The sequence below is a fragment of the Stylophora pistillata genome, chromosome 1 (assembly GCF_964205215.1).
Source record: "Stylophora pistillata chromosome 1, jaStyPist1.2, whole genome shotgun sequence".
Taxonomy (NCBI): Eukaryota; Metazoa; Cnidaria; class Anthozoa; order Scleractinia; family Pocilloporidae; genus Stylophora; species Stylophora pistillata.
Window position 1 is genome coordinate 12,643,586 of NC_142519.1, and position 14,044 is coordinate 12,657,629.

Genomic DNA, 14,044 nt, shown 5'->3' on the forward strand with positions numbered 1-14,044 from the left:
CTGATCTGTCGTGGTAAATATTATTTTTGAGTATAATTTCAGAGCTGAGCAAAGAGTTTCCAGCAATCTGATTGGTCGACCGGTTCCTTATATGACGCTATATAAACCGCTCCACGCGGTCGTCTCGGGAATTATTCAACGATATTCACCTCGCCTTCGGCGAATAATTGTTAAATGTTGTGTGTAATAGCACCTATTGCGAAAAAGGAGTTTCAGGAGAACAAATTTGAGGTTAAAAACCATTAGCGGCGACTATAGAAAAAGCACCGAAATAATGAGAGAGAGAGAAGAGTTGCCTTCCGGCTATGAATTTAAAAAATGCTAATTGAGGTAGCTAGCAGAGTAATTGTAATTGTAAATAGTCTCAGATATGATAAAAAAGGATTGGGACTGTTTGGTGTGTGTTTGTAATCAACACATTGAAAATCTCTGTGGCAATCAGGTAAGTTTCGAAGTTGTACAGGCTCTCTAGTACTATAGCTGTGGTGTGGGTATACGGGATGAACTTATTTGGTAGCATTATCAAAGTAAATTTTGAGTAAATCTGTTAAGCACTCAGTTACACGGAGTTTGTGTTGCTACAAAGAAATCAAAGCAAGAAAGCTATCAAAGTCAAATTAAATGTCAGCAGAACAGGAACTGCTGGGTTCATACAACAACAGACATTTTTCAACTGTAGTATGATCTTCACACTAACTTGTCTATTTGCATGAAATTCAGACTTAATCTACGAGTACATCTATTCTTTGTTGTTATTTCGTAACAGCAGAGATGTAAGAATATGCAGGAGAAAAACAATTACATTTACAATCTAATGATGTTTGGGATTTCTCTAGAAAAAAAAACACAACTTGGTGCAGTTTTGCGTTTCTCTATTTCCAGTATGAGTTTTTACTGACGATTGCGGAATCTAAGGATCGAGAATTGCTTATAAGCGACCATTCTTGCGAATACGTTATATTTTATCCAAAGATAACATTTGCAGCACTTCTTTCCAAATCCAAATTAAACAAAAAACGGTCAAACTTTGTTTTTTCGTTGGAGAAAATTTCCAAAATGAGTGGTGAGAACGAAGCACATCCACTGTGAACCAGGCATTTAAGCTTGTTCATTCGTATGATGCACACAAATGCACACAAATGCAAATACATGAATTTTGTTGTGTTATTTTTAGAGTTTCATTCGCTAATCTGAAGTCCATTATCTGGTCAATGATTTATAAATCTTGTTTGTTCATCTACAATACGCACGTTTGGATTCTTTGGAGATGATGGACTCTTGTTCTTAGGCTAGTAAAAGCGAAGGAATTAAAAACCTCTTGGGTAATTATGGTTTTATCAACTGAGTTGATAATGCAAATTGACCACCGGAAAAAAAATTTCAAAGCTGACGTTTCAAGCATTTGCCAAAAGGCTAAAGATTGCTATGAATCGACCCAAAACCATGCCAGGATCATGTTTTTCCTTTTATTCTCAGACGGCCAGACAAAAAGTGCGTCTCTGAATGCAAATATAGTAAAAACCCGCAAGTAAGAACCTAAAAGTTGAGAACCTGTTAGCCTAAAATTTGCCATTTATACCCCCTATAAACAAGAAGCTATTTAGCCTAAGAAAATTAAAATAGGTTCTTATTCTCTAAAATCATATTTTTAAATGTTACAGTTAAAGCTTAGTACAGCTAGGCAAAGCATATAATTAGATGTAAATATACAAATTTATATTATTTCCCTTTTTGTGGGGGGGGTGGGGTAGGGGTGGTGTGATTATGCAAGTGTGTTTTTCTCCAAGAATAAGAACCTGTTTTAAGAACCTAAATAGCCTAAAATTTTGTTAAGAACCATTTATATAAGAACCTGTTTAGGCTTACTCCTAAAAATGTAGGTTCTTACTTGCGGGTCTTACTGTACACCTGCCGCGGTTCCTTCTTAGCTTTCACGTGACGTCATCAAAGTTAAAAAAGAAGGAATTATCAGGCCTTTTGAGAATTTAGTCATTAGAGAAGCTGAAGACTTATCCTTTTACAAATTTTCAGTTTGATAAGGTGTTTCGTCTTGTTTAAAGCAAGGTTGAATTTCCAAGCTTTTGCGCGATACGATATTAAAATGGCGCCCGAGAATGCCGCCACGTAGGTTGAAAATAATGACTTATCCACTGAGATTTCGCAATCTGAACTGTCCTTGAATGAGAATGAGTACTCATTAGTAGATGTTTATGAGTTCTCAGAAGATGATTACAGGCTTTGCATGGCACAACTCCACGAAATGTGTTTTTGTCAGCTTCCGGCCGCCATAGTTGTGCCCCTCAGGCGTCTCCATACAAAGCCTTGTAAATTTGAGTAAAACAGTTCCTTGAATATCTCCAGCACGAAACTTCACAAAGACCTGAATCTTTGCGAGACCATTTGAATATTCATCTTCTTTTATATCTTTGATTCATGACTTTATTTGTTGAATGGTTTTGATGATGGCGTGACAGTGAAACCGGAAATACAAGTACTGCTTGCACATTAACAATATACCTAGCTAGTACAGATGCACCCGTCCAACTCATCTTAATATGATTGCCAAATAACCTTCTCTCCTTATTTCACCAAGAATTGCATAGTTCATTTAGACTATATTCATTTGGCATAATATTTTAGTGATATTAAAAGAAGGTACCGACTCCACTAAGAAACAATTACAAGACATAAACACATCCAAGTCTCACTTGATCTATGTTTGATACAACTTGAAATGTGATCAGTTGTATGAGTCAATAATGCGTGTGTAGAAAACCTGGCGTGATCTGACCTTTGAATCAGTTGTTTTTCATAACAGGAAATCACGAAAGACTGGCCTACATTTTTCGTTTAGATGGGCCGGTGCACTACTTCGTTTTGGCTGACACTTCTCCCACCAGACTTAAATTAATAGGGACTTTAAGCAAACCACGGCGGCTACAGCAACGAGAACGTGGAAAAACAATAGATCTAATTGGCGGAACAATAGCCCAGCACGTGCGTTTTAAAACTTTGTACATTTCTTAGCCGTCCTTTGCAAAACAACAACGTGAAATCACCAAAATTTGCGTCGTCTGCGAAGCGAAACCGCGGCGGCAAATTATTTTAATTTACATTTGGAACTCAACGCTACTTTTATGCGTTATGTTGAGTTTGAGGTCTGGCGCCCTATGAAACGGTAAACACATGCAGCCACTTTCGAAATTCTAACTAAAAGTAGAAACTAATTTTTTTAATCGACGTCTTCCGTGACGTTGCCGTCCTGACTGCTTAAGGTGGCTGAACACAGTTTTTGATACCTGTGTTTCTTACACCATTTTCTCTAAAACCGTTGATCTCTCGGTCGCCAAAACTGGCAGCAAGCAAGTGAACAACACAAACGGTTTTTTTATAGTTAAGCTGACGTAAGTGTCCTTTCCATGGCGACATGAATAAATATAAACAGGCCTTTAAAATCGGTTTTGTTTATTTGTAGAAAATCTAGTCATTAGATTTTCTTTACTTACATGCAACGAGCTTGTAACGATACTCACAAGTTAACACCATTTTGCTAATAATTGAACAGAGAGATCTTTAATTATCCCTTGCTGAAGGTTCAATCGATTATCTGGAATTTCCTTTGTTAGAAATCAAATTTTTTCAATACTCCAGTTACTTATTTCCTAAAGTATTTTCGTGCCAAATTTCGTGAGATTCTAATGAGTGGTTCTCAAGATAAAGGCATATTTCCGAGTAAGCAATTTTCCATCCAGTTGCAATTATTTGACTTACTACGCATGCGCTGTATTTAACTGGGTTCTTTGGATAACGAAGAAAAAGCTGAGAATTGTTGGGTTCTTTGCACCATTAACTTTTCTAACATGTCTTTGCAATAAAAGATTAAAGCCCTCAACACACTGCACCAACCATAGAGAAAAATAGCACAGATAGTGCGGGTACGTGTCGAGTAAATAGGGACTTTAAGCAGTCAGGACGGCAACGCCACGGAAGACGTCGATTAAAAAATGAGTTTCTACTTTTAGTTAGAATTTCGAAAATGGCTGCATGTGTTTACCGTCTCATAGGGCGCCAGACCTCAAACTCAACATAACGCATAAAAGTAGCGTTGAGTTCCAAATGTAAATTAAAATAATTTGCCGCCGCGGTTTCGCTCCGCAGTCGACACAAATTTGGGTGATTTCACGTTGTTGTTTTGAAAGGACGGCTAAGAAATGTACAAAGTTTTAAAATGCACGTGCTGGGCTATTGTTCTGCCAATTAGATCTATTGTTTTTCCACGTTCTCGTTGCCGTAGCCGTCGTGGTTTGCTTAAAGTTCCTAATAAAATGATAGCGACGGCGAAGGCAACGAGAACGGCAGAAAACAATAGGCTTAATCACCAAAAACAATCGCCCTGCACGTGCGTTTAACATTTTGGTACATTTATTTGCCGTTCTCGGCAAAACAACACGGACCTTAAGCACCCACGACGACGACGGCAACGAGGACGTGGAAAAACAAGAGATCTAGTTGGCAGAACAATAGCTCAGCACGTGCGCTTTGAAACTTTGTACATTTCTTAGCCGTCCTATGCAAAACAACAACGTGAAATCGCCAAAATTTGCGTCGTCTGCGAACCGAAACCGCGACGGCAAATTATTTTAATTTTCATTTGGAACTCAAAGCTATTTTTACACGTTATGCTGAAGTTGAGCTGTGGCGCCATATGAAACAGTAAGCTCCTGCAGCCATGTTTGAAATTCTAACTAAGAGTAGAAATTCATTTTTTAATCGAAGTCTTCCTTGGTGTTGCCGTCCTGACTGCTTAAGGTCCCTAACAACGTGAAATCACCAAACTTTAGGTTTTCTCGAGAGCGCATGACGGATAATTTTTCATTCTGGCTCCTTACTTTAACGCCGTTCGTAGTGACATAGTCTCTGAATAGTTCGCCAGCATTTTCCAAGTCAAACACATCAGAATAACCTCGAAAGAGTTACGAAAACGAAAAGTTAGATTTCGACACGACGTTTTCGTTGCCGTCGCCGTCATCGTTGCTAAAGCTCCCTAATATTAGACGGAAATGTTACGGCTCGATAAAGAAAACAGTAGCTTGGTATCAGTAATTCCGAATACCGGCTGCTATTCCTGTGCTGATTGATCTTCACTTCAAAAACGAAATAATCCGGTGTTATTTACCCCTAGCCGCGACAGTTATGTCGCAAGAACAATTGGTTGTCTACCCGATTTTTTTTTTTTTTTACACAGAGCAGGGACCGCGGAGTAAGGTGTGAAGTGGGAAGGCTGACAGTTGAAAATAATCTTTTTCATATTGAAAATCGTAGAAAGGAATAAAATCATAGTAATTATTTTTCTTTTTAGCGCAAAAAGGGGGGGGGGCGGGGTGCAAAAAAAGTGGTGGGGCCGCGGCCCTACGAGCCCCTCCCCTCTACGTTTGTCCTTGGACAAATTTCCAGGTAAGCTGAATTATCGATTTAAGGTTACTTCCTGCCTTTAGAGGCCACAAAAATCGCTTTTTCTTTTGGACTAGATTGAAGTTGGACATTATAACTAACGTTTATAGAAAAAAAAATTTAAAATCTCAAAAAGCGTCCGACTTATTTAGAAAAACGTTTTTTCAAATGAAAGTTAATAAATCAGGAAGGTGTCATAATCTCGTAAATCTCGTAAATGGGCGAACCCCCCGGGGGAATGTTTACATCGCGCACTTGACAAAATTCACACGTGGAAGTTATCTGCCTGTGTAAAGTCTTTTCTCATGGATAAAAAACATAACTCAAAATTAAAGAGTCCTTGGGTAAAGAAAAAGGAAAAATAACAGGACCAAAGAAGAGAGAAATGGCAGCATTTTTTCCAAAATAAAAAACAGTCCTTGCTGAAAGCGACAAAGGCTCTTGGTTTGGCCAGGAGCCTTCGACAAGCTCGGCATCTCCTGAAGATCGGCTGCATTCGATTATCCTTGGGGCTAGCAGCTTAAAAATTAAAGTCAACACCGCAGAAGGTTGTAAACAAGATTCTTTGTCGGAATCTGACGAAACCGATGGAGAAAAAGAAGAATGCGACAGATTTACCCTTTCTGCCGCGGGTTTTTCCTTCGCCGACTTTGTCCATTACTAAACGAGGAACAGAGCAAGATAAAGGCTGGTTTTCACTGCGAAGGAGTCGTATATAGTCGGAGTCGTAATCAGAAGCGTGGAGCGATACGATCTAGTGAAAATCAAACCGACGGAGTCGGAAGCAGAACACCGATTCTGCCTATGACTAAGTCGCTTACGATGTAGTGAAAACTGCATTGTCGGAGTCGGAAGCGGAAGCGGAAGAATAAAGCAATCACATTCCTCGATTCCATCTTCCCAAAATGCACAAATAGCCGTAACAAATTTAAACGCGTGAGATTGACGGTAAAAATTACGAAATTAAAAGTTAAAATACTCGAACTGAACCAACCGAAAGCACGATTCACGATCACCAAGTCGTAGATCGCTGACGAGGTTACCATACTCTTCCTAGGCTGCTCGACGTCGATAGATATCACGAACCCAAAATTGCTTTCTTTTTCGAACGATATTATCCCTGCATTGTCTCTGCTTGCGCAAAATAATGATTAATAAGCGCCAAAGTTGCTCTTTGTCCGTCATGTTGTCTTTGGCACCAAAATTTGTACTTTCACGGGCCTGGAATCGAGCATTGTGATTGATTTATTCATCCGCTTCCGACTCCGACTCCGACAATGCAGTTTTCACTAGATCGTAAGCGACGGAGTCATAAGCGGAATCGAAAGAAAATGGGAACGTTCTGTTTCTTCCGACTCCGATTCCGTCTAGCTTACGACTCCGTTTTTCGATTTTCAGTAGGTCATAAGCGCTCTTACGACGCAATACTTTTCGCGAGAAAATCTTGATCCATTGTCATTGTCGCCAGGAGGCCTCGTCTTCTCATTGGTTCGCGATTTCAGGAGGCGAGATAATCTCCTGGTGTGGCGCTAGTTGTTTACAAACCTTTAGGAGCTAAAATCTCGCATTTGATTTTGAGAACAATACAATTACTTTGAGCGAATTTATAGGGTATGTAGCTTTGACCAATTTTCGTGAAATTTCGCCAAAACATTTCTGGAATGATGACGAACAAAAGTGTGTCAGGAAATTTTGATATTTGAAATCTTTTTTACGTGGTGTCCATTTACGCAACACGCTTCGCATATTTTTCGCTACTCTAACTTTACATGCGAATATCAAGACAACCAATCAGGATATCGGAAAAGCCTGACACACTTTTGTTGATTGATGCCTTGTGAATGAGACTGTGCAGCCATTTTTCTCGTGCCGAGGGGTCCGATACCCGATGAATTCAATAGAAGGACCCTCGGTCGTTTCACGCCTTTCCGGCTCCTGATACTTCCTAAATAAAAAAATCGCCTAAATTATATTTTCATCGTAAATTGCATTTATTAAAGTGCACCTACACCCAAAAATTTTTTTTCGCTTAACGAAGTAAGCTTATTTTTTTGAGTATTTCTGCGCAAAAGTTTTTTTATTTGCTCAAATCTTCAATTTTCTATGCCCAGTCAAAATACGGAAAATCGGCCGCCATCTTGCCCCACGACCGAGTTTAAAGAGGAATGGCTCTAGTGGGTAATGTGACGTCAAATCGAGAACACGAAAGTCTGCTTTTCACACATTTTCACTTGTTTGGGAAGGTTGTAGTCGATAATTGTCCGAAAATATGCCGACTAAGTGTGTTGTAGAAGGATGTAGCAACGTGCGAAATTTGCAAGAGGGTATCGCGCTCCATACAATCTTCATACAACACACCTAGTCGGCATATTTCGGACGATATCGACGACAATCTTCCCAAACAAGTGAAAATGTGTGAGATGCAGACTTTCGTGTTCTCGATTTGACGTCACATTACCCGCTAGAGCCATTCTTCTTTAAACTCGGTCGTGGGGCAAGATGGCGGCCGATTTTCCGTATTTTGACTGGGCATAGAAAATTGAAGATTTGAGCAAATAAAAAAATTTTTGCGCAGAAATACTAAAAAAAATAAGCTTATTTCGTTAAGCGAAAAAAAGTTTTTGAGTGTAGGTGCACTTTAAGCTTTGTTTTGATGTATAGTTTGTTAGGGTTTTCTCTAAACTAGCGCGCGTACGATTTTTTTCCCGAAGGACACCCGTGAAGGTAGGAAGTAACCTTAAGCTTGCATCCTTGCGGGGTGTAACGTCTCTTCAAGTTGTATCCTAAAATATCATTCCCCTTTTCTCGAAAGATCGCGATTAAGGTGGAAATCAATGGGCATTTATTCTAGAATTGCTCAATGATCTAAACGACGATTTATTTATGTAACTGCTCTTTACTTTCAGAACGAAACCAAAAATGAGCATAAAATGCAAAGGTATGCGGCATCGACCAGACAGTTTGTTTTCATGGCTCGTTTGTGTTTGCGCCGCTGTATGTCAAGCACTGACCCTTGGTTTTGCTGTTAGCTATGGAGTATTGCTCCCTGAAATTATGAAGGAGTTTGGCGAAAGCCGGCAAAAAACTGGTAAGTTTTTTCCTTCCATTGAAAATAATATAACGTCCTCTGTAAGAGGAAACTTGACTTAAATCATGTTGACCGTTGAGTACGACAGGTAACTGCGATTTCATAGACTATTTCGACCATCCTTTGTAACAACACAAATTAATAGCCACTGTTGTCATTACATCGGTATAAGCTACATTACTGGCTATGGAAAACGGAGAACTCTTACAAAAATGTCATCCGCTATCTTTGAGTTTGGCTAATGGTCGCGGGTCGTGGGTACAAGTCGTGGGTGTGGGTGTAGGTAAAAGTCGTGGGTGTGGGTAATACATAACAATTAATGGTTAAGAGCTCATATTTAATAATGTTAATACTTCGAAGTATTATAAAGCTGTTGATCAAATAACTAATCCAAACACTAGAGAGATTTACCGGCGCGTTTACGAGAAACGGCAACCGTCAGCTTGCCCTTTCACGTATCGCGTAAACTAGCGTGAATCTCGCTGCTTTAGCTTCGCGAGACTCACGTCATGTGAATTTGAAGGCGCCCTTGTATGACTTACAAAGAATAGTTCCGGTGCCCTTTTCCCGGAAACAAACTTCTACTATGTGAGAGAGAAAAAGCGAATAAAATCTTACGTACACGGCAAACACGAAGCAGGCTACTTTCACGCACAGCGGACGGCAAAGCGCAACTGGCAAACATGAAAAAATGGCGGGAAAAACAAGGCCAAGTGGTCAGCTCTCATCGTTCACGTTTCACGTAAACGCGATGCTAAATCCCTCTACTATCATGAGATTCGTATACATAAACAACAAAGTACTTGATGTTCTCCAATCAAAAAGCCAATCTTCGATAACTAAAACCGAAACAAGAAACGGTGTTGGTCCCCTTCAAGGTCAGTGACTAAACTAGACCCATGCAAAGATCTGCAAACACGACCATCAAACGTCATTGTTCAGAAATCAAGCCTCAATAATGGTTAAAATGCTCACATATGGACAACGCAATAATCGTTGAAACCCAAACAATTTTAAAAGAACTTATAACAAAGTACCAAACCGCAGAGCAAATTGAAAATGATGACATGCAAGTTCGAATTATCAGACAACGAGACAAGACAGACACTTATCAGGAAATTGACTGTAAGAGCTACGACTAGCTAACACAATCCTTTCCCGCTGACTTTTAAAATCGTTTTCTTTTGCAAATTTCAGTTTGGGTCGGATCCTTTGCGTTAGGATTGACTTTCTTTCTTGGTCCACTGGCATCATTTCTCTGCCAAACGATCGGATGTCGCTGCACAGCCATACTTGGATTTGTAATATGTGGTGCAAGCTTATTCATAACTGCATATTCTCCTGATCTTCAATGGATGTTTCTAACTTATGGCTTTTTGTATGGTTCGGGGGCTTCACTGCTGTTTGCATCTTACTTTCTAATAACAGCGAAGAACTTTCGCAGGTGGCAGTTATTCGCAGTAGGGATCGTATCGGTTGGGGGTAGCATCGGAGTCCTAATTATAGGCCCTTTACTGCGGCTCCTGATTAACGTATTTGGCTGGAGAGGAGCATGCAGGATCATCAGTGCACCCCTCATTGCTATGTCTTGTGTCTGTGGAGCTACATTTGGGGATCCTATCGATTCAGATTCTTTCCAAACCACCGCACAGAATTATATTTTTGACGCACGTGAGTCTGCCAGGTTTGCCATGGAAACAGCTAATGTAAACATGAACTTCGTGGAAGATTTTGAAAATTTATCAGTTTATAAGGACCAAACTGGCAAGATTAATGAAGAAGGAAATGGAGCTGATGGAATTGAATCACTGTCCGCAGTCACCAACCAGAATGCTGAACAAATATCATTTACAGTCAAATCACGGCAAGTGGTGGCCAAAGATAATACCGCATTATCCAAATTTTTAGACTTTTCCGTATTTGCAGTTCCTTCTTACACTGTGGCGGTGATGAGCCTTCTTTTGATGAATTTTGGTCATTTCATACCTCAGATACATCTGGTGAGTTACTGGTCGTGATTGTAAACGCATGGCCACAAAATTACATTTCAACCAGTACCAGTTAACACTTCAGTTGAAGAATTTGTACTTCTCCAACCACAACGAAAAAAAACTATTATAAATGATGTAGATCTAAGATACGTAAGATACGGCATATGATACGCAGTTCAGTGATGTTGTGTGAACCAGGGTGCTATTTATTACTTTAGCTTTAGGAAAATTATTTCAAATGTCGTGTCACTGTCAGCTCTTTTGGTTTAGACATGCACCGAGCATGCACCAAGCATGCACCAGTATCTCGTATCTAAGGATAACGTCTAACAAAGGAATCAAACTGAGCTTTCTTTCGTGCTTATACGCAGGTCAAGTATTGCCTCGACCTCGGTATTTCTGCTGACTCAACATCCACGCTTTTTATTCTCCTTGGTTTATCATCGAGCGTGGCTCGCCTCGCAACAGGAAGGATTTGTGACGTCACCTGGGTGAATACTATTTATGTTTACCAATTTGGAGCTATGCTCGACGGATTCGCCATTGTTGTTCTTCCAGTAGTTAGAAGTTACACAGCTTTTCAAGTGTTTGCTGTGATTTATGGCATTGGCGATGGCATCTTTATTACGACAATGAACTTACTTCTGATGTTCAGTGTGGATGAGGAGCGCAGAGCAGCCGGGTTAGGCCTGGGCAATATACTTCTGTCACTTGGAATAATTTGCGGGTCACCTTTTGCAGGTGAGCAATCCACGACTTATTATTCATTATTTAGTGCGTAGAGAGCACAGCTTTCACACTAATTATTTCTGACGACCAGATAAACTCAGTAGGTAATTTGCGAAATAATGTTGCACCAAAAAACAAGAAATCATTCAACCCTTGTCATTTTTCAAACTTCTTTCTGCCGGATTGTGAATATTTCTATTGTTATTTTATCTCAGGGTTCCTAGCTGACATCTCTGACCGCTATACTTGGGCTTTTCTGGTGGCTGGTATTGTGGTACTAGCAGCTGGTCTTGTGCCATTAGTTCTGTTCTGCCTCAAAACGAAGAAGCAATTTGACTTGACAAAGAAAACAGGAAAGGGTCCTGTGACTTTATATAGAGACGGCAACAATTGTCAGCTATTGAAGCTTCAAGAGATTGCTTTGAGAGACTAAAATTGAGCAGTTTGTATACAAGGTGCGTTAGATATGCAAGAAAGCCAATATCGCAACTTACAAGAAGTATATCAACTTTACCACCCGTAATGTTGCTAGGGAAGGAAGTAAAGCCTTCCTCTGTTACCAAAGACTTGGGTGTACACATCGGTTGTCACCTTAACTATAACGAACATATTGCGAAAACTGCTTCAACCTGTACATACATGTTAAACCGCGTTAATAGGATAAAACATCTCCTGGACAGTAAAACTCTTGTTTTCTTGATGAACACTTTTATATTTAGTAGTTATATTATTGCTCCACGGTTTGGAGCAACACAACAAAAGAAAACATCAAAAAACTTCAATTAATCCAAAATTTCGCATGTAGAATCGTTTTAGGCCTTAAGAAATACGACCATGTCACGGAAGGCCTGAAATCTCTAAATTGGCTCAATGTGAACGATAGACTGCTTACAAACCACTTATTAATGGTCCATAAGTGTATTCATGATCAGATACCCAGCTACCTTACTGGAAAATTTATTCAGCGTTGGAAGATTCACGACAGAAACACTAGATACAGGGGTGAATTAGACCTCCCAATTTGTAGATTAAAAACAGGGCAACGATCATTTGCTTTTCGGGGTGCAAAGCTGTATAATAACCTTCCAAACGAGATTAAGAAAACCTATGACGTAAAAAAGTTTAAGGCTAAAGTCTATAATAATTTTTTAAATCTGTAATTTTTAATTTTAGCATATTATGATATATTCATGTAATTAGTTGTTAACATTGACGGCGGAAGAGCCCCAGACAGGGAGCTGTTCAAAAAAAGTATGTATGTATGTATGTATGTATGTATGTATGTATGTATGTATGTATGTGTGTGTGTGTGTGTGTGTGTGTGTGTGTGTGTGTGTGTGTGTGTGTGTGTGTATGTATGTATGTATGTCTGTATGTATGTATGTATGTATGTGTGTGTGTGTGTGTGTATGTATGTATGTATGTATGTCTGTATGTATGTATGTATGTATGTGTGTGTGTGTGTGTGTGTGTGTATGTATGTATGTATGTACGTACGTATGTATCGGGCAGCTAGAAATTTCTTGAGTACCTGGGGCTGTCCATAAATAGGAATTTTTGTTTAAGATGGGTTCGACGCCGGCGCCTTATTGCGACGCGGCGAATGATCTACTGTCACATGAAGTTGCCTTGAGAATTAAAAATGCTCTGACTTCCTCCAAGAGGCTCATCTCGCTCAAGGCAACCTACAGACCTTTCAGCCCAACAGGAGAAGCATGAACGAAGCGAGAACCAAGAGATTAATTTTTGTCAGTCACTTGATGCGACCCACGGATGCGACACCCACGTGGGACCCACCGGTTACCTGCTTGACCTGCTTGCGTAAAAGGAAACAGAAATGATTGCCACGCTTGTTACACGTAAAGATAGATAATCCTTTGATGAATGATTAAAACCATACTTTCTGTTATGGTGCTTCCAAAATGAATCCCACAACGATCGTAAACTCCTAAACATCAGTGAAGATGAGAGTAATCTTCGCAGAAATGTACACTACTTGGGCAGTAGTAAAAATAACGCCCGAAAAAAATTCAGCCTGTATGGAAGTTTAACCCTTAAATCCTAAACATCACAAGAAAACCCTGATACATGATGAGTATGTGATTAAAAACATTTCATAATGGTCAGAGGAATACACGTGAGAAAAATAGTGCTAAGGAAGCCTTTACAGATGGGGGCATTGGGGTCCATTAGAAACCGCAAAACCGAAGAAAAAAATCACAAAACCACAAACCGAAAAAAAGTTCGATCAAAACCCAAAACCGCAAGCAAAACCGTCCAAACCAATAAAATTCACGTCCCAGTTATCAAAACCTTAATCGATCCGATACAGTGGGGACAAGAGGAGCATACACTGAGAAGTTTGGCGGTAATTCGAGATCATTGTAGGAGCATAATTACCGCTCAGATCGGGTACTTTGGAAAATATGAAATGCCTGAATTTGGAACCGGAACTGGAGTACTCGGAATACCCGGAATGACCAAAAAATAATCAATTTTAAAAAATTAAAGTAAATTAATAAATAATAAGAATATTAATGATTAAAAATTAATGGAAAGTTCACAACTGAATTAGATAATTTAATACGGAATTTTTCTCTGAGGGCCCCAAAAAAAAAACACTTACCGGCGCGGCACTGTTCATGGAGATGTACGTATTAGAATTAAAAAGAAGTCTGCGTCAGGCCAGTTGCCCATACAGCGTAAACGACGAAATATTTCTACTCTCCCTTCCCCCTGGAGCGCTAGTCCATCACATGGTCACTCCCCGTTTTAAACTCGCCTC

The 14,044-nt window shown here is 39.7% G+C and overlaps 1 protein-coding gene across 2 annotated transcripts; it reads left to right on the forward strand.

The window, feature by feature from the left end:
* Positions 1 to 361: 361 nt before the first annotated feature.
* LOC111323819 (monocarboxylate transporter 4) lies at positions 362 to 12,915 on the forward strand. Of its 2 annotated transcripts, XM_088737645.1 has the most exons (6): positions 376 to 442; positions 5,360 to 5,454; positions 8,358 to 8,539; positions 9,737 to 10,539; positions 10,902 to 11,271; positions 11,475 to 12,915. In XM_088737645.1, the coding sequence occupies exons 3-6, from the start codon at positions 8,371 to 8,373 to the stop codon at positions 11,690 to 11,692; spliced, it is 1,560 nt and encodes a 519-aa protein (XP_088593771.1). In that variant the 5' UTR covers positions 376 to 442; positions 5,360 to 5,454; positions 8,358 to 8,370; the 3' UTR covers positions 11,693 to 12,915. The 2 variants fall into 2 exon arrangements, with proteins under 2 accessions (XP_022782990.2, XP_088593771.1); XM_022927255.2 differs by lacking the exon at positions 5,360 to 5,454 and having other exon boundaries at positions 362 to 442.
* The last annotated feature ends 1,129 nt before the right edge of the window (positions 12,916 to 14,044 follow it).

Bases quoted from the DNA above. Each gene is read 5' to 3' on its own strand.
- LOC111323819 (XM_022927255.2), top strand. From the start codon at position 8,371: ATGAGCATAAAATGCAAAGGTATGCGGCATCGACCAGACAGTTTGTTT. The intron at 8,540-9,736 runs GTAAGTTTTTTC...TGCAAATTTCAG, and splicing joins CGAAAGCCGGCAAAAAACTG to TTTGGGTCGGATCCTTTGCG. The intron at 11,272-11,474 runs GTGAGCAATCCA...ATTTTATCTCAG, and splicing joins TTGCGGGTCACCTTTTGCAG to GGTTCCTAGCTGACATCTCT.